This window comes from Delphinus delphis, chromosome 10 (genome assembly GCF_949987515.2).
Source record: "Delphinus delphis chromosome 10, mDelDel1.2, whole genome shotgun sequence".
Taxonomy (NCBI): Eukaryota; Metazoa; Chordata; class Mammalia; order Artiodactyla; family Delphinidae; genus Delphinus; species Delphinus delphis.
Window position 1 is genome coordinate 51,451,140 of NC_082692.2, and position 20,769 is coordinate 51,471,908.

Here is a 20,769-nt window from a genome sequence, read left to right on the forward strand (position 1 = left end):
CGATAAAGCAAAAAGTCATTTACAAAGTTTAGATTATACTATAGAATTTTTACATATCTACATATGTAACTTATATATTAAAAAAAGAAGTTAATTCACCTGAAACTAATGCAACATTGTAAATCAATTATACTTCAATTTTTAAAAAATAATAAAGTAAAAAAAGAAAATGAGTATTTCTCTCTTTGGAATCTCACAAAATAAAGTTTAAAAAAAAGAAGTAGGGCTTCCCTGGTGGCACAGTGGTTGAGAGTCCGCCTGCCGGTGCAGGGGAGACGGGTTCATGCCCCGGTCCGGGAGAATCCCACGTGACGCAGAGCAGCTGGGCCCGTGGGCCATGGCTGCTGGGGCTACGCGTCCGGAGCCTGTGCTCCGCAGCGGGAGAGGCCACAACAGTGAGAGGCCCGCGTACCGCAAAAAAAAATAAAAAAAGAAGTAAATTTATTGAAAGGTTAACAGTGGTTATGTGAAGGGAGGTAGGGTCATGGGTTATTCTGATCTTCTTCTGTAGATTTCTTCTGCATTATATGCGTCATACAATTAAATGTTTTTATACAGACATACCCAAAGAACATACTCTTATCCTTTTAAAAACTTGAATTCTTAAAAATGGATGTAGAACAGATCTTGGCATTATATGAAATCAAATGCTACTAAAAGTTAAGCCAGATCCCCCAACTTTTATTTGGGCCACTGCTCACTAAACACAAGCACCCCCCTCCTCCTTTTGTTTTCATATGTACCAGGCCTCCTATCAACACTTAGAATAGTAAGTCTATCACAGATTCGTTAGAATTAAAAGAATTCTCAAAATACCATGAACTTACTCTTCTCTTTTTTTTTTTTTAAGGTTAAAGTCTCTAAAGTACTTGCAAAAAATATATGCAATGAGGTTTACATAACAGCAACATGATGGTATTGCGGTTTTCCTGCTTTTTTTTTAAAGTCCTTATCTGTTGGATATATATTGAAACATTTACTGGCAATGATAAAATATTTAAGATTTCCTTAAAATACTCAACTCACCCCAAAGAAAGGGATGGGGGAAAATAGATGAAAAAAGAACAACAGAGGGTTGGAATTACTTAAGTTGGGTGATGGGGACCATTATTCTATTCTGCTTTGTGTACATTCAAAGTTTTTCCATAATATAGCTTTTTGAAAAGGTACCATGACAAGTGAAAAGCCATATACACATGTGCACCACAATCACTGCTCGTATATCATCCAAGGTAGCGAAATTAAGCTCACAGCCAAACAGTTTTGGGGTTTGTTTTTTTTTTTTCACATCAGGCTGACTATCTCAAAGGGAGCATCTGACTCTGTACCTTTTCTTTATCAGGCAATAAAGAGTATATGCATGTGTAAATCTATATTCAAAAATGTCTTTCATATGCATCTACTGATCTGAGTCAGAAGATTTCAGATTTTCTGTCCTGGGCCAGAATTAGAACAAGATAGCCGACTGACACAGCACTACTTGGCTCGCGACATTTAGAAAATAAAACAAGCGGGCTTCCCTGGTGGCACAGTGGTTGAGAGTCCGCCTGCCGATGCAGGGGACACGGGTTTGTGCCCCGGTCGGGGAAGATCCCACATGCCACGGAGCAGCTGAGCCCGTGAGCCATGGCCGCTGAGCCTGCGCCTCCGGAGCCTGTGCTCCGCGACGGGAGAGGCCACAACAGTGAGAGGCCCGCGTACCGCAAAAATAAAATAAAATAAAATAAAACAAGATGCATGCTGATTCAAGCCATAGCAAGACCCTATTCTGGGAGCCCCATTCTCCTGATTGACACGGAGTAAGGACTCTGCTACTTCTTTAAGAGGACAAGCTGGTGCCTACACAAGTCAGCTGCAGGGCAAAAAGCCTCAGCACTCAACACAAGTTAGAAAACTAACATGAAGATCATTTATTTTATACAATCTTTTTTTTATTTAAATTAAATTAAAATTTTTAATTAATTTTTATTGGAGTATAGTTGCTTTGCAATGTTGTGTTAGTTTCTGCCGTATAGCAAAGTGAATCAGCTATACGTATACATATATCCCCTCCTTTTGGATTTCCTTCCCATTTAGGTCACCACAGAGCATTGAGTAGAGTTCCCTGTGCTGTGCAGTAGGTCCTCATTAGTTATCTATTTTATACATAGTAGTGTATGTATGTCAATCCCAATCTCCCAATTCATCCCACCCCTCCTTCCCCCCTTGGTATCCATACGTTTGTTCTCTACATTTGTGTCTCTATTTCTGCTTTGCAAATAAGTTCATCTGTACCATTTTTCTAGATTCCACATATAAGTGATATTATACAGTCTGTTCTTGGCAACAGTCGCAAAGGATGATACGAATACTAAGGACCTGGGAGCCCCAAACTGATGACCTCCCAGTGAATCAGAAGTAAAAACAAAGCATAACCCCTAAGGCATATCCAGTGGAAGGGCTTTCATGTCCACTATCATATGTGATCCTCAAATCTCCCCTGAGAGGCTGGTAGGGCCTGTGTTATTTCCATTTCATGGATGCAGAAACCTGGGTTCCAAGCTTTAAGGCGACAGTCTTCTGCTTCCAAGGACAGTGCTCTTTTCACTGCCCCACACCTCCTTGGAGTATATATGTGATGGTGAGAGCAGGTAAGCCTTTCATAAAGTGAAGCAGAAAAGGGGAAACCAGCTTTAGGTCCACCACTTCCTGAGTTTCAAAATGCCCTCAATTATTTCCTAATTACCGTCTTTTTGTTCTTTCTCTTCTCTGCTATGAGCATGGAGGCCTTAACGAATGGCCCTTCCATCTCCTTCCGTGTTACTATGGGCTGGTGTCCTCTGCTTTCTGAGCTCTGGCAGAGGTCTCCTAAAACTCACTTAACCCAAGAAACAGAAATAATTTTTTTTTATCTTTTTTTTTTTTCACGCGGGATCTTATTTCCCTGACCAGGTATCAACCCATGCCCCCTGCAGTGGAAGCGTGGAGCCTAACCACTGGACAGCCAGGGAATTCCCAGAAATAATTATTTTTTTAAACCAGGAGGGACTGTCATGGCCGTGTCTGGGAGGTTTGCTTCTGGTCCTCTCTCTCCATCAGTCAAGATGGTACAAAGGAAGAGAAGCTGGCAGAGCAACATCACAGCCCTCATCTCCCACAGAAGACTAAACCTAGGAGAAGAACAAGACATACCTCTCTGACTTCATGAAGCTGGCCGGAATACTGACTCTTCGCTCTTCGGGCGGCAGCAGGCGACTTGTGATGTGTGATTGTGACCACGCCGGGGGCCCCCGCACCGAGGTGTCTCTGGCTACAGGGAGATGCAGAATTGGGTGTTCCATGGGGGAGCAAAGTGAGACTTCGGCTTCGGGAGCTTGGAGTCGTCTAGAATAAGCAACAGGCGTCAAAACTCAACAACCGACCTGCAGAACACAACCAAGTGTTGGCTTCCATTTATGTTGGACCTCTCAGGCTTTCCCCTTTGTCTTTAGCGGGATGAGGGGCTGGGGAGGTGCCCAGCACGACATGCTCTAATCCCACACTCACTCAGGCCAGAGAGACTGTCTCCATTAACTACGCTTCTAGTCTCACCTCCAGTCATGTCTCCTGCCTCAAAATATGGCCATGGAGATCTACTCTGAGCCCCCCAACACCGTGGGCTCTCGGGGTGCGGTGCTCCTCCTCCTAAATGCCCTCCCCTCCTGCTGGCGAAGCCAGTTCAACGCTCTATGCTGTATGGAGCAACCCCTGTCTGTCTCAGCCCCTTCTGTGCCCTTATTCCACTACATCGAGGTTATATTCATTGTCCAGCTAAACTTTGATTCTTTCAAACTCATCTTTATATCCCCAAGACCTGGCACATCATGATTCTTATTTATTAAGTACTTAATACATGTTTGCTGCATAAGGGAATGAATGTACCAAGTAATCCACCAATTAATCCCCGTTTGTTAGTGTAGTGCTGGTATTTCATCCTATTGTAACGTATCATCCAAATAACAACTGAGTATATGATAAGGACGGCATCACAAACTTAGTGGAGATGAATTTTTCAATAACTGGTGTTGGAATAACTGGGCAGCCAACTGAAAAACAAAGTTGGATTTACCTCTCAGATCACAGACCCCCAAATGGATCAAAGGCTTAAGGGGAAAAAAAGAAAAAAAGCACTAGAATAAAACATGTGGCCTTGGGGTAGGGAAGACCTAACACCTCCAAATCCAAAAGCCATAAGAGAAAAGCTCAATAAACTTGATGCCCTAAAAGTTGAAAACTTCTTCATGGGAAACAAATTTTAAAAACCCACTCCCGCCACTGACAAAGCCAACTGATAAACTAGGAAAATTATTTTCAACTAGTTTCACAGACAAAAGGCTCATCATTCTAATTTGTAAATAGGAATATAATGCCTAGGAATTAAAAAGAACAACAAACTATTAAAATAGGGCAAGATATGAACAGACAATTCACCAAAAAAAAAGAAATATAAATGGCCCTTAAATTATATGAAAACATGTTCAACTGTACTCATACAATAAAACCACATTTAGATATACCATCTTTCACCCACTGGATTGGCAAAAATCCTAAAGTATGAGTACCCAGTCTACCGACAGGACCTTAGAGAGATGGGTTTGTGGGAGTATAAGGTGGCAGAAAGCCCGAGGAGGGCAATCTGGCAGGACCTGTCCCAGTTACAGATTCGCTTCCCTGTGATGCAGCAATGCCCTGTTTGGGAATGTCTCCTCCATACACCTGCATGCAGGTGGAACGGCATCTGTACCCAGGAGTCACCAAAGTCATATGTTTAATGGCAAAGGATGGGAAACAATGCAAACGTCCCTCCGTCCAGGACAGGTTAATAAGACACGGCACACCTTCATGATGGAACATTACCAGGACATAATAGGATCATAAGAAAGGTCTCCGTGAACTGGTCTGGAAAAAGAAATCTCTAAACTATACAGTTAAGTGAAAAAAGCAAGGTTCCTAACTGTTCTATAGTATGCAAAGTTCTGTGTCAAAATGTGGAAAATTAGTGTTTTTATCATTTGTTTATAATCATTGTTTAAAACAAAAAATACTCTAGAAGGATACACATGAAACTCAAAGTGGGTTATTTATTCATGGAGAAGCTAGGAATGAGAGAATAGGAACAGAGAGGGAGGGAGATTGTTCACTGCAGAGTTTTCATATTCTTTCATTCTGAACCATGTGAATGGATTATCGATCCAAGATTTTCTACATTCTACATAAAAACCTGTGTTCTAAATGTTTCTATACTTCATTTCAGCTTGAGAACAAAAGGCAGTTAGATGCTATGCTTGGATTCATGCTAGTTTCTCTATTTCAATTATCAAATATCTACCAAATACCTACTATGTGCCAAAGAGAATATCTGATGTGTGATGTCAAGGTGAAACATGAGATGTATGAGGCCATCTTTCGCCATAGATGCTTTATAGTACTGCTGGGGATATAAGAGCACAGCCACAGAGACAGCGAGACACACACACACACACACACACACACACACACACACACACACACACACACACACACACACAGTAAGGAAGGGCATGACAAGATACTAATTTGGCAATACAGCCAGAAAATGTCAAAGTGAGGAACAGAAAGATCAAGGCGAGCTGATCTCATCACAGGAGACTGTTCTGAGGGCAAAGAATTTGAAGCCTGAGTAGAATTGAGGGAGATAAAGAGACACGGGTGGCGTACAAAGCAACCCAGACAGGAAGTTCAAAGCCTCCAGCCTTGGATAACAGTCACAGGTCTAAAAATTGTTAAAAATTAATGATCCACAATTTTACAAATCTCCAAGGGGTTGGGGAGCAGGGTGGGAGCCAGGGTAGAAATCAGAATTTTGTGTTAGCCTGCAGTACCACGGTAGCTTGTAAATTTCTCTGGACGTGAACTTGAACAGAATTAATAGGAAGACAGATAAAGTCAGGAGGCAGTGTATTGCTTTTATGTCAGCTTATATACAGGTAACTGGAGAAACCTGTGGTCTAAGAATTAAGTATACCTTGATCACAATGAAATACAACAATCGTCTACTTTCAGCTTCAATCTTTTCCCTTGGAGTGAAGAGGAGGAAAGAAGCTATGTCGTTAATTCTTCAAAGACACAAATTTGCCTAAGCATTAATCTACTGAAATACATTTTGTTTTTCTGGTTTGTTTTGTTTTCATTTTCACCAAGAACTTTATTGAACAACGTATTCACCCTTTGTTCCAATCTGAAATACATTTTGATTGTTTGGAAGCCTTATTCCAACCCAAGAAAAGGCAGATTTTTTCACTGGGCTTTGAAGCCAGATAGCCAGGTTTCGCTCACACCCCCAGCTCTACCAGGTTCTAGCTATGTGACCTCAAGTGAGTTAAGCTTTCTTATTAAGCATCAATTTCCTAATCTTTAAAAAAGGAATCATAATACTGACCCTTAAGTGCCATCATGAGGATTAAAGTAGATCATGCACAAAAAATGCTTAGCACAGCACCTCCCGTGCAGGAGCTGCATGGCCAAAGTTCGTTTCTTCCCTTATAGCCCTTAAAACTTGATCGATGAAGGCATTACTGATTTTTAAAATGTTAAGAAGTCGCTTAGCACAAAATTGTAAGCAGTCACTGACCTGCTCCTTATTTTCTATAGGGTCAAAGTCGTGATGAAGCCCAAAATGTAATTAAATAATTACTGGAGAACCTACATGGTCAGCAAGACTGTAGGGGGAACCACACTTCTAAATTCTGAGCAGAATGAGAACCCATCAGAAATCAGAAAGGAAGACCTCTCTGGTAAGGGGCGCCTTTGAAACCTGAAGGACTATCACGTAAACGACAATAAGTCAGGAAATTCACCCAGGAGCCAAAGGATTCTGCTGTGGATGTCTAAACCCCACGCTCATTACTTAACGGCTGTCACTTCAATTCACAAGCAGTAAATTTGAGTCGAAAAACCTTTAATTTCCCATTCACTGTATGTTTCTCGTGGTTTAATTCACACTCATGTCTCCTCTCAGGGCAAATATGAGCAAACAAAGTCTCGGTAAATCCCGTAGGTCATCAGGCACCCTGAGGAAAAGGCAGAAAAGGCAGCAAACCGCAACCACTACAAACAAGCGGCTCTTTCCAAAAGGTGGCCTGTCGAGGGCTTCCCTGGTGGCGCAGTGGTTGAGAGTCCGCCTGCCGATGCAGGGGACATGGGTTCGTGCCCCGGCCTGGGAAGACCCCACATGCTGCGGAGCGGCTGGGCCCGTGAGCCATGGCCGCTGAGCCTGCGCGTCCGGAGCCTGGGCTCCACAACGGGAGAGGCCACAACAGTGAGAGGCCCGCGTACCACAAAAAAAAAAAAAAAAGGTGGCCTGTCGAAAATGTCCAGGTTGTGTTTGAAAATTACACGAGGGGGACTTCCCTGGTGGTCCAGTGGTTAGGAATCGGTCTTGCAATGCAGGGGACACCGGTTCGATCCCTGGTCGGGGAACTGAGATCCCACATGCTGCCACTAGTGGCCCCCGCTAAGCCCACGCTCCACAACTACTGAGCCCATGCTCCTCAACTAGAGAGAAACCTGCGCACAGCAACGAAGAGCCCGCGTGCCACAACTAAGACCCGACGCAGCCAAAGATATATAATTAATTAATTTAAAAAAGAAAATTACACTTAGGGAATTCCCTGGGCGGTTCAGTAGTTAGGACTCAGCGCTTTCACTGCCAAGGGCGTGGGTTCAGTCCCTGGTTGGGGAACTAAGATCCTGCAAGCTGCGTGGCACAGCTATATTGGAAAAAAATGAAAATTACACTTAGATGTCATACACACACCTCTCTGCTACTAATTTAAAACAAGATATTATCAAAGTTTGAGGAACAACATGTCAAGGTTTTGCTCCAAATATTGACTTCAAGGGAGCAACTAGAAATGCCAAGTGTGCCACGTCTGCAGAAAATTCTGAGGCAAGAGTAATGGCTCCTACCCGGGAATGAGATCCACTCTTTACTTAGGAGAGTCACCCCCTGTGTCCCCTCCCTCAGCAAGTAGCAGTAGGTAAGTGGGGTTCCTGCCTGACAAATGGGGTGATGCCAAAGAAGAGAACAGGTAGCAGGTAAGACACAGCACAGATGCTCAGACCCCACCCAGAATTCCACCTGTAATCAGGTGTTATATTTACCAACCTCTTGGTTTTTCCCTACTTTCTTCCTTGGACTTCTACGTTTCCCAAGGTTTCAAGGCAGGGACACACAGACGTCCTTTTTGTATTTACTGGCCCAAACTGGCATAAAGGAAAGGTGTGACTGTAAAGGGAGAAGCAGCACTAGCTAGAAAGAAGATTTCCAGCAGGGAAACCAAGCAACAAGCCGGAGAGAGAGAGTCTAGTCTGGGAAGCTTAGAAGAGAATCACAGGACGAGCAGCAAGAGAACCTAGCCCCACAGGACAGTGTGGGTGAGTGGTTAAGACCACAGTTTCTCAAGTTGAGGGTCTGGGTTCAAATCTGCGCTCTGCCACTCATGAGCTGTGTGGCCTAGTAAAGTAACGTGGTGTTTTAATTTCTAAAATGTTAATATTACCTCATGGGTTGTTGGAGAGTAACATGAAAAGACAGAGGTAAAGCACATGCCATATAGGAAGCATGCAATAAATGTCATCATTATCATTCAAAAATTAAGAAAAATGAGGCCTTTGGGTACTGAGTAGGTGAATGATTGTTAAGTGGGCCCAGAGTCAAGTATATGGATTTAAAGGTTGTTTTCATCCAAGTGCCTTAAGCAGACATAGCCTTACCTTAACTTCCTTAACCTACAAAAAAAAAAAAAAGGTAAATTAAGAGTAATCATCCTAATTACTAAAAAAGTTTGCTTCAGAGAAAAAAGTACAAAGTACATTTACTGTGATTGCACGTTTTTGAAAACCTATCTGTTGTAGAACACGAAGTGACTGTAGATTGCTCCAATGATGCATGGGTACCAAAAGCAAAGAATTAGTATAAATAAGTAATGAGCTATTTCCCATTAGGATTTTAGAACAAACAAACCCTCAAACTGCAAAGATCATCAGCTGGTCATAAAAACGTCTTAAAACTTGTATCAGAAATTTATAATTAAGCTTGCTGCAGCTGAAATTAAAAAGCTGAAAAGGAGTAGGGGAGGGGAATATCTTAAATATACATTCATGGCAACTGTTTCTGTAGAAAATTTTTCTGATGGGAAAAATTGCTGAGAGTCAATTATAACAGCCTTCAAATGCCATTTAATTTTGGTGCATATTTTCCTCACTTCCTTGAATTCTTTCACAGCAACGGGAAAAAAGACACTATATTTCAGAATAAAATAGCCCAGGGGAGGCAGAAAAATCAAACCGGCCTGGTTAAGTTTTGTGAAAAATAAATTCAACTGACTAAAACCATTTCATCACATTCCTTCTCTCTCCTCTAAAAAAACAAATTAATGTGCCATTTCTAAATATGTGAAAGCTAATCATAAAAATTGTGGTTTATTCCTTTTCTTCCAAAAGGAAACATACCTCAAAATCAACCAAAAGGGAAAAGCATAACAGTTTTTTAAATATTACATTCAGGGCCTCAAAATTATTCAGACTTTTGTTTTCTTGGCAGTCAACATCTCAATAAAACGTGGAGTTTTTTTTTTTTCTTAATGTGGGGTGTTTTTAAAATGAATCTATCCTACTATTTTGCTTAATAGTTTCGTATGAACCTTTTCATTAGCCCTGCTTTTTATTTGTTTGCTTTTGCTTTTTTTTTTTTTTTCTGCGGTACGCGGGCTTCTCACTGTTGTGGCCTCTCCCGTTGTGGAGCACAGGCTCCAGACGCGCAGGCCCAGCGGCGGCGATGGCTCACGGGCCCAGCCGCTCCGTGGCACGTGGGATCTTCCCGGACCGGGGCACGAACCCATGTCCCCTGCATCGGCAGGCGGACTCTCAACCACTGCGCCACCAGGGAAGCCCTGCTTTTGCTTTTTAATATTCGGTTACCTCAGCTTAAAACTTGGACATTTTCCAAGTTCATTGCCATGATTAACTTCCCAAAATTATACTCAGCTCTCTCTACTTTTCCAAATTCCTGTCCTCTTACAGAAATAGTTTCAACTCTAAGTTACCAAGCCTAGGAAATTTCTTCCATTGTTATATGTGAATCTTGAATACATCTTAAACACTTTCCACTAACTTTACACCAAGATTCTGTTAAAATACACACAAACAAATGCATACAAACATGTCTGCAAAGGAAAAATTGTGGTTTTCCCCAGAGAGGAAGGCTCTAGCTTGCTTCTAAACATATCATCCTGATTATATATGCAAATGCTAGATCTCTGAAAAATCAGGGCAAGCAAAATGCATATATTTCCATTTTATGCAAATAGAGGGATAGAAATCTTGACATTTTCAGCTTGCCTGTTCTCCCAACATTTTCATCCACCAAATAAATTCTGCTGACTCTTCTCTAACAGTTAATCCAATTGCTCCAGAATCCCTAACCCATACTCTGGCCCAGCCTCTGTCCAGGTCAAGGTGAAGGTCCCAAAAGGGCTGAAAGGGACTTCCCTGGTGGTCCAGTGGTTAAGACTCTGTGCTTCCACTGCAGGGTGCACAGGTTTGATCCCTGGTCGGGGACTAAGATCCTGCATGCCCCATGGCAAGGCCAAAAACAAAAAACAGAAAACAACTGGGCTGAAAGCATTGGTCTCATGCACTTGGCACATCACACACTACTATTTTTTCCCACTTCCCCCAGCTTCCACCATCTTGCAGATCCACCTAGAAGTGGTCATGTGCAATTTTAAAACCTTCCACACACCCACCCTCTCACCTCCTGCACCTTCTATCCACATCCTTTACTTGGGACCTTGTGATTCCACGTACCAAGACTCCTTTTCTATGCTTTATTCTGAAAGTGTGAAGGTTCCCTCTTTCGATTGTCCAGGCCCCATTCTCTCCAATCCTCCTGCTGTGGAATTACAGAATTGTAGAGCTAGAAGAAATCTCGAGTCTAGTCCTCCCACTTTATAGATCTAAAAACTACAGCCTCAAAAAGATAAAGTGAAATATACCAAAAGAGGAGCCAATTACGAGCCTCCTTCAAGATTTAACTAAAAAAGCCTGACGAGAGACTCAGGCCCTCCAGCTGGTCCTTCTCAATTAAATGAGGACTTAGTCATTGAAACAGTGTCTGACACAAGGTTGACATTAAAACATTTAATAGAAAGGATGAAAGCTGATACCAGTTTATCCATTTTCACCTTTCCTCTTGCACATTCACCTATTGTAAAAATACACATGCAACACTCCTTTGAAAGCAGGATAACTGTGTACTATATTCTCTTAGAACTGCAGATCCTCAAAGAAAGTCATTTTATTTTATATATGTTGTTTGTAAATAACATGAAACAAAGACTTTTTAATGCTGAATAGCTGTTTCAATAGGAAAAAAACAACTCTGAAAACAAGGACTAGAAAGAAGTTAATTTAACTTAGTTATGTCAGAGCAACCCCCAAAAACCCAGAACAACCACCAAAACCCTAGAGCAACCTCCAGATTTAATATAGAAATTTTAGTTTCACTGCTTTTAGTTTTAGAAACAAGATAAGGATTCCAATATCATCACTGTTTAACATAGTACTAGAGGCACTAGCCAACAAAATAGGAACAAAAAAGAAAAAGAGGTAGAAGGATAAGAAGCAACAAAAATGGCATTGACTGTAGGTGTGACCATTTTACAAAAAAATAAAAAGCAAGCACACTAGTGAGTCCAACAAAGTTGCCAGATATATGATGAACTTAGAAAGGGCAACAGCCTTCCTCTGTATCAGCAATAACCAACTAGAAAATACAGTAGAAAATAGGATATTCAAAATAACAATAAAACTATGATGTACAGGTATTAATCCAATAAGGAATACATAAGACTTTTGTGGAGAAGAGTTTTTTTAAATCTGTGAAAATAAATCAATGAGGAATTGAGAAGATGAAGACACACCCAGGTGAATGAATTGGACAACTTATTATAAAATGTCATTTCTCCCGAATTATTATATAATTGCTCTAATAAAAATTCCAGTAGTGGGGGGCTTCCCTGGTGGCGCAGTGGTTGAGAGTCCGCCTGCCGATGCAGGGGACACGGGTTCGTGCTCCGGTCTGGGAAGATCCCACCTGCCGCAGAGCAGCTAGGCCCGTGAGCCATGGTCGCTGAGCCTGCGCGTCCGGAGCCTGTGCTCCACAACGGGAGAGGCCACAACAGTGAGAGGCCCGCGTACCGCAAAAAAAAAAAAAAAAAAAAAAAATTCCAGTAGGATTTTTTGAGCAACTCAACAAATTTATTACAATATATAAATAGGAGAATAAAGGTCTGTGAAGAGCCAAGTTAATTCAGAAAAAGGAGAGGGGCTCACCCTCCCACCAGATACAAATACTAACAAACAACAAAGCCACGATGACTACATGGTATTCATGCAGAAACTAGCAATTGGACTAAAAACTAGAAAAGAGGGTGTGAGAACATGTTAAGTATATATGAGAACTTGGTATATTACAGAGGCGGCACCATAAACCAGTGGAGAGAAAAAATGCTATTGGGAAAAGCAAAAATATTGCTGGCTTTCTGTCTTACGGGATATACAAAGGCAAAAATCTAAATGTAAACAGTAAAACTACAAGCTAACAAAAGAAAAGGTAGGAGAAAAGTTATGTAACATGTAGAAAAGCATTTCTTAACCAAGACCAAAAGTGTAAATCACAAGTTGAACAATTTGATGGATTTGACTACATTGTAAGTAAGAGTTTCTATTCAACAAGGACACTGTAGACAAAAATCACAAGTGTGTAGAGACTGGGAGAAGACAGATTAATATCTAGACTATAAAAGGAGCTCCTAGAAAAAGAAGTCAGAAAACACAGCAAAAAATATGGGCAAAGGATAGAATAGGCAATTTACAGGAGATTCACGAATGGCTAATAATATATCAAGGTAATCAGAGAAATACAAATTACAATCACCAGGAGATAGTATACCCACCAGATTTGCCAAAATTAAAGAGTAAAACAACCCCAAATAATGGCAAGGATGCAAAGATACTGGAACCCCTTGCATTGCTAGTGAGAGGGTAGACTGGGGCAGCCATTTTAGTAGCAGTAAAGCAGAATTTAGTGAAAATATATACGTATGTTCCCTATGAACCTCAAACTTTCTGCTGGGCAGGTACCCAACAAATATGCTCCCAGTCACATGTATACAGAGGGAGAGATACAAGGATGCTCCCAGGTGATGAAGGTGGGGAGTTTGAGGCAATGTAGGTGTACAGCAGTAAGAGTCTGTATAAATAAAAAGCAGACTCTTCCTTCATACAATAATACACATGCATCAAGTAGAAGTCATGACTTAGAGGTATGTGGAGCAACACTGATAAAGCATACTGCTGAGTTAGAAAAGTTTAAGAAGAAAATGATAAGACCAGCAGGACAATACCACTTAGGTAAGTTCAAAACGCATACAACAAGGCAAACAAAGACACATACGTATGCCAGGAATTAATGCTGACTGGGGAATGGGAGCCAGGAAAAAAGAAAAATAATTATAAGAGTTTCTTAAAAAAATTTTTAAGAGAAGGACTTGTTTGGACTGATGAGTTTACCATGATCCTGTAATGATGGTTATAACTTTAATTACAAGTATATTTATAATAGTTAACACTTACATGACACCCACTATGTACCATGAACTGTTTTAAGTATTATATACACACCTTAAATCATTTTTATAATTTATAATAAAAGATGTAATAAATCTTTAAATAATGTAAGTCTTTAAAATAAAAATTTATAATAAATCTGTATGATACCATGAGGTAGATCTATTGTTTCCATTTCAGAAATAAGACACAGAAAGATTCTGCATCTTTCCTTGGGTCACACAGCTAGTAAACAATGGAGCTGGGAGTCAAGTCCAAGCGAGCTGCCTCCGTGGCCCATTACATTGCACTTGCTAGAGTGATTCACCCACTCTCTTCAACTGAGGTCTGAAAAAGTCACCACAACTCTTTATAACCATAACTAATAGCTTAATTAGCATTTGGAGGGAAAAAAATCCTTCATAATATCAAAGCCCCGTAAGCGTGCCAGTTCTCAAATACTCAAACAATAAGCTCTTTAAGGTGAAAATACATGGATTTAAATTTTTTTAATCAATCATCCATAATAATAGGGGCAATGGTATCAAGAATAAAATGCAGCTCACACCCCTCGTAGCACTTAGTGTGTTTTACCCATGGGTGGTCTGTCCATGATTCACTGTCCTCCCTAGACTGTGACCTCCCCCAGGCGAGGGACTGTATCCAGCCACTGTGTACCCTGTGGAATCTGACACAGGCCTCACCTGGCAAGTGGTACGAATGCAGTAAATGAGAGCAACGAATCCCCCCAACCTAAGTTTTAACTGCTGGTTACACTACTGCTCCCTCCCTGGAAACCTAATTTTTAAAATACCAACAATGACTCAAAGGAAAGGGAGATATCCCTCTCCTTTTCCAAGAGGCAGAAGAGTCTGGAAAAGACACACCACCCCCACTTAATTATATCCAAGCCCGAAATGTTCAAAAAGCAACCTGGTACAGTTTCAACCAACACACATACCTGAGAGATCCAACAGGTATTTACTGAGCACCTACTATGTGCCCGGCACCGCTCTAGGCAATAGAGATACAACAGTGAACTAAACAGACAAGTATACCTGTCCTTATGGAAGTGGCATTCTGGGAAGGCAAAGAGACAGATAGACTTAAAATATAAAGTGTTTTAGATAATATATAATAATCTAAAGCAGGAATAATAGACAAAAGTAATACAAAGCAGGGATAGACAAAAGTAGGAGGGCTTACCAATTTTAGATAGGTGGCCAGGGAAGCCCTCATGAGAAGGTGACATTTGATTTAAAGACCTGAGTGAAGCAAAGGAGTGAGCCATGCTCTGACAACGGGGGAACAGCATTCTAGGTAGAAACTCAACAGGTGCAAAGGTCCTGGGATAGGAGTCCACCTGGCACATTTGAGCAAGGAGGACAGCATAGCTGGGGTGAAATGAGCAAGGTACAGAGCAGTAAGAGATGAGGTCAGAGAGGTAACGATTGGAAAGATGAGCTCCTGAATTAGACATTACAGACAATGGCCAGGCAAGCCAGAGTACCTGGTATAACCTGGGGCTGATTCAGATGCTCAGAAAGATGAGCAAATGAGAACAATGGGTTCCAGCAAGCTTTCCTCCTCAGGGCCATATTCAGGCATTAACTTGTTATTTGCATACAATTTAGATATGTCTACATAGCACAGATCATCTCTACTGGATCATTTTCATGGTTAAATTGTACTGCCCTGCAGATGGGCACTTCACGATTTATTCCCTTCCCTATTTCCTCTCACATCTCAATATCATCGAACTAGAAGATACTTTATGCCAGAAATGAATCACAGAACAAAAGGAGACTGCACGCCAAGGGATTCTATAAATGATCACTCCATAACATGGCAGAAAGGGGGCTCTTATTTTACGTTTAAACTTCCATCACTTACCAGTGGGGTCAACGCAGCCACAGGGATGGAAAGTCCAGTGCAATTCTAAGACAGAACATTTTAAGAAGCAAATGTGATTTTCCCACAATCCATAACTCATCTCTGACAGATCCACTCCTATCTACTTAGAGATCATTATCTCCTCCCCAAATGCTCAGGCACAAAAGCAGGAAGCGCAAAAGGGCAACTCTTACTTGTGTTTCAAGATGCTTTCCACAGAAAAAAAATTAAATCACACCACTGTCAACATGCCTCAGCTGCATGCAGAATCCTACAGGATCCGTGGAATAAATCCCACTTGAAATGACTTATTTCAAGTTGAAATGACTTATTTCAAGTTTCATATTACTGATGAAGTTAAGACAGAAATGCAGGACTTGCTAATAACTCAGGGAATCTGGGTAAATAACAACTTACCAACCCACATGGTGGGAGGTGGGGTGGTAGCAACAGGAAGCTGCAATTTTCCTAAAATTTTATATCTGACCAGAACCTTCGAAGCTATTGATATCTGCCCTCCTCTTTCCTGCTGGACTTGTTCTCTGCATGTAACACACACAGGTAGGTATTCTGCACCTATGTAACCCCTCCCTAATTCTCCCTAAGGCACTTCTTGCTGAAGAGAAACAAACCACAGGTTCACAAGCTTATGCTAAAACTAAGCTAAGCTTATTTTTAAAACACTGAGGAATTTATCTGTGTCTAGGATTTCTAACAATCCAGACACAAGACTTGACAAGTATACAGAGCCAACAAGATTATTTTTTCCCCTACAACTGATTTCTGGACCGCAAAGAACCTGACTCACTCTCAGATCTCTCAATTTTTAGCCAAGAATTTAAGACGGGAGTCATTAGAAGTATAAGTGGTTTAAGGACTAGGCCCTGTCATTCCAATCACTGAAATTTGCAGAAGCTGGCCCAGCAAATGAGTATCTGGCAGAGAAAAAAGCCCGTAGGACTCCCAGTGGGTGCCAGTAATTTCCATGCAGAAAGTCTGCGGATGGAGTCATTAGAAACAGCCCAGAAAAGGTTGTAAGTGACCAGCCCGAAGCCCATCTTTTTCTCACCCCAAGAAATGTAAACAGGAGGCCAGCTGTAAATGTCATATTATACATGAGGATTTTTTGCAATGTCCAGCCTTAGGGTATCAGGTAGCAGAGTTAGAAAAGCTCTAGTGGATGTTCTCAATGTCCTCAATTTAACCAAGTAATCGGATTTCCCACCACTTTCCATTCCTTCCATCCACCGTCCAGCACAGCGGGTAAAGCCTGCTCATGGCGCACAGTCCACCACCCACCCCCGCAGTGATGCCTGCACACTTCCGCCCACCAGCGGAGCTGGGGGTCCACAAGGAGCCACGTGGATTTAGTCCCTACTCTGTTGATGTTGGTGTACGCATTACTTTAACGGCCTAACTTACATAGTACACTGACAAAATATAACTACGAAAAATAATTCCAATGTATTGAGGCAGGAGATAGGTGGGCTCCAGGTTAGGCATTTACAACTGGCCTCCTGTTTACATTTTTTGGGGTGAGAAAAAGATGGGCTTCAGTCTGGACACTTACAACTAGCCTCCTGTTTGCATTTCCTGAGACAGGAGATAGGTGGGCTCCAGGTTAGACATTTACAATCAGCCTCCTGTTTGCACTGCGAAATAGAAATAACAACAGAAGCAGGGTAAATAGCTGGACTTTGTCTCCTGTGGACACTTTAAGGTAACAGTCATGGCAGGGACAGAGAGGGGCTAAATCCTGTCTGAGTAAAAGATCAAGAGGTCACATACTTCCCATCCTTAGGGTCAAGGGAGACACTGCACGTGTGCAGAAAGCCTCCTTGGGGGTCAAAAAGGAGGTGGCGCCACCCCATAATAGGTGATGCCAAGGCCCCCCATAGGCCTCTGGGCTGGAATCCATCTTGGAAAAAAGTTGCACACACGTCGGGGAGGGTCCTAGGGCAGGTCACGTGTGGAAAAAGAAACCAGATAATTGGCCAAAGGTAAACAAAGACCCAGAAGAACTGCCCTATATAAATGATTTAACTGCCTCTTCACTGCACCCCTCCTGATTAGGGGGGGATGCCCACACCCACACCCTTTCTCTCCCAGTGTGTATCTCTGCCTTGCTTCTGTCTTAACTGAAACTGTTTCTCTGTGTGCTCCCCCACTTGTTGTGCTCTGTTTCTAACAATAAACTTTGTACCTGTTTTTACAGTTTCTGCCTCCTTGAGAAATGCATTTTTCAATGGAGGCAAGAGCCAGGGGAAATTTGCTTCTAGCCTCCAGCCCTTGCTGGTCTAGTGGCTAGGATTTCTGGTTTTCATCCAGGCTACCCAGATTCAATTGCTGGGAAGGGAACTAAGATCTCACTTCAAGCCACCGCACACTGCTGCCTCTCCAAGATCAGTGTGATGAATTCTTTATGAAATCATAAAGTCTCTATGAAACTAAGCTGGATGACTTGGAAAATGTCAATAAAAGTTGAGTTGCTAAAAACTGCTGTTCAATTAGGTGTGGTCATGATAACTGTAAAAGACTAGAAACCATTTCGAAAAATCTAGAAGGATTCTGTAACCAGTTTGTCCTGTTCTTTAAAGAAACCAGAACAGAAGATTATAGGTGATACATTACAGATATGCTTTCTACAGGGGAGAAGATGCAGACTTTCCACCAGTAAACCCATGCTTGGTGAAAGGGCCTTGCACCTACATCTAAAGACTGGTGAGTGAGGGAGAACAATCAAGATGGTGGAGTAGTAGAACCTGAAGCTCATTCCCTCCCACAGAGACTGGTGAGTGAGGATTTTAAGTTAAAATGACATACATGCTTAAGATTATGATTCCTAGCTTTAGCCAACTGGTTTGGGTGGGGTTTTTTTGATACTGTAAATTAAATGTTTATTTTAATTGAAGGATAGTTAATTTACACTGTGTTAGTTTCAAGCATATAGTAAAGTGATTCAGTTATATATAAATATATTTTATGTATTCTTTTTCTGATTCTTTTCCCTTATAAATTATTACAAGATACTGAGTATAGCTCCCTGTGCTATACCGCAGGTCCTTGGTGGTTATCTATTTTATATTTAGTAGTGTGTATATAATAATCCCAAACTCCTATTTTATCCCACCAACCCTTTCTCCTTTGGTAACCATAAGTTGGTTTTCGCAGTCTGTGAGTCTATTTTTATTTCATAAATAAGTTCATTTGTGTCATTTTTTAGATTCCACTGATAAGTGACATCATATGATATTTGTCTTTCTCTTTCTGACTTACTTCACTCAGTATGATCATCTCTAGGTCCATCCATGTTGCTGCAAATGGCATTATTTCATTCTTTTTTATGGCTGAGTAGCATTCCATCGTATATATGTACCACATCTTCTTTATCCATTCATCTATCGATGGACATTTAGGTTGCTTCCATGTTTTGGCTATTGTCAACAGTGCTGCAATGAACACTGGGGTGCAGATGTCTTCTCAAATTATAGTTTTCTCCAGATGTATGCCCAGGAGTGGGATTGCAGGATCATATGGTAACTTTATTTTTAGTTTTTAAGAAACTTCCATACTGTTCTCCATAGTTAGCCAACTGATTTTTATCAAGGGACAGTGTCTCCAAATCATCAGCTAAGAGAACTTCTCCTGGAGTGTCAGCCCTGGAGTGAAACCCTGCTCTCTAATGAGTGAGCTGCAAGATAGCAGTTTCCATGAATTCACCAGCGCAAATACTGGCTCGGCCAAGAGCTTCTGGGCTCATCACAGAGGAGGTGGTATTGGCTCCAGGTTTCTATACCTGGGCAGGTCAGTTGTATGTTAATACTCAGGGGACAGGGAGGAAGATGGCCTGATCCTCACAGGAAATGTGGATGCAAAGCTGTTGGGTGTTATAGACACACAATAGGTCCTTCTAGGACTCAAAATGCTTCTGAGCTAATATGTCACTGTTACAACAGACTCGAGGGCACATGAAGGGGAAAGTTAAACTCTGATCGCTCCCTGCATGATAATACTCGAGAGATTTTTCCTCATTCCTTACTGTCTCCAGAGACTCCACTACCTGTTGAAGAGTCCAAATCACTCATTTTTTAAAAGACGGTTTTCTCTTGTATTAAAATCTAATTGGATTCCTACAGTTTTAACAGACTTAGTGACTTTAACAGATCAACTGGCTTAATTCCATCAAAATGAATAATAGAGGAGAAAAAAGAGGTTAAGGGCACTGGGAAAAATACATGACCTTCACTTGGAACCTGGCTGAGAAAATCCCCTATGATCAGATACCATCAATTCTGGATATTCCTGAAGCTTTGAAAGACAAAGAAGCAGTGGCGACCAAAAGAGAGACAGGGGATGTGGAAGTGACATGTGTCAGATACAGGTGTGTCCTGCCTTACATCCTCCCAGCCCACCTTTCGATTCCAGCAGTTTCTGAGGCGACCAGCTGTGCACAGAAGTTAGTACCAGCCTTGGCTGCACTATTTAAAACCTCCTACTTTCTGACCTGGGGCTGTTCTATGGGAGCCAATTCAAAAAGTCGATGGGAACGAACTTTCAAGAGGTACAGGTACCTGTCTTGACAGGTTCAAGAGCAAACTTGGAAGTACAAGAGAGAATTAACACGCCCATGGGGCAACCCTTGATCAGTGGGTTGGCAGCCAGTGGATAAATAATCCCATCTTCCGGACCTGGGGTAGAGAATTCTGAAGCACATTCCTACAAGGGCGACGGTGATTCTGTTTAATCGCCCACGGCGGTAACCAGCACAAAAACCTGCCCTTTTGGTTGCCTTTGTCAATTTCCATATTTCCCTCTTGCTGGTCTCCCTAACTCCAAAATCCTGCACCCAAGCCTTCATCTCTCAGGCTCTGCCCTCTGGGAGAATCCACCTAAAACAATAGGTACTACGCACTGTTACACAGGGTGCCAGACAGTAGCCAAAATGGTACACTTGCTTTAATCTGTCATCAGAGCTATTTGCTGGTCCCTCCTCTTTTCTTTTCCATCCAGATTCACTCTTCTAGGCTGAAGTTCCATAAGCATGATGTCAAATTTCATTTCCTCCTCAAATCTTTCAAGAGTTCTATCGAGGAATAGAGAGAGAAATTTCCAGACAAGGGCCCGATCTAGACACTGCGAATAGAACATAACTGATTAAAAAGTTCATGGCGGGGTATCTCCAGGACATGGGGAGTCACACATCTAATG

The 20,769-nt window shown here is 41.7% G+C and overlaps 1 protein-coding gene across 3 annotated transcripts in view; it reads right to left on the reverse strand.

Annotated features, from left to right (window-relative positions):
* The window catches only part of OSBPL10 (oxysterol binding protein like 10), a 284,923-nt gene that overhangs the window by 142,660 nt on the left and 121,494 nt on the right, over window positions 1-20,769 (reverse strand). For all 3 annotated transcript variants that reach the window (XM_060022092.1, XM_060022091.2, XM_060022090.2), the window contains exon 4: window positions 3,172-3,363. In XM_060022092.1, the coding sequence (XP_059878075.1) occupies window positions 3,172-3,363 (192 nt within the window). The remainder of the gene's footprint in view (window positions 1-3,171; window positions 3,364-20,769) is intronic.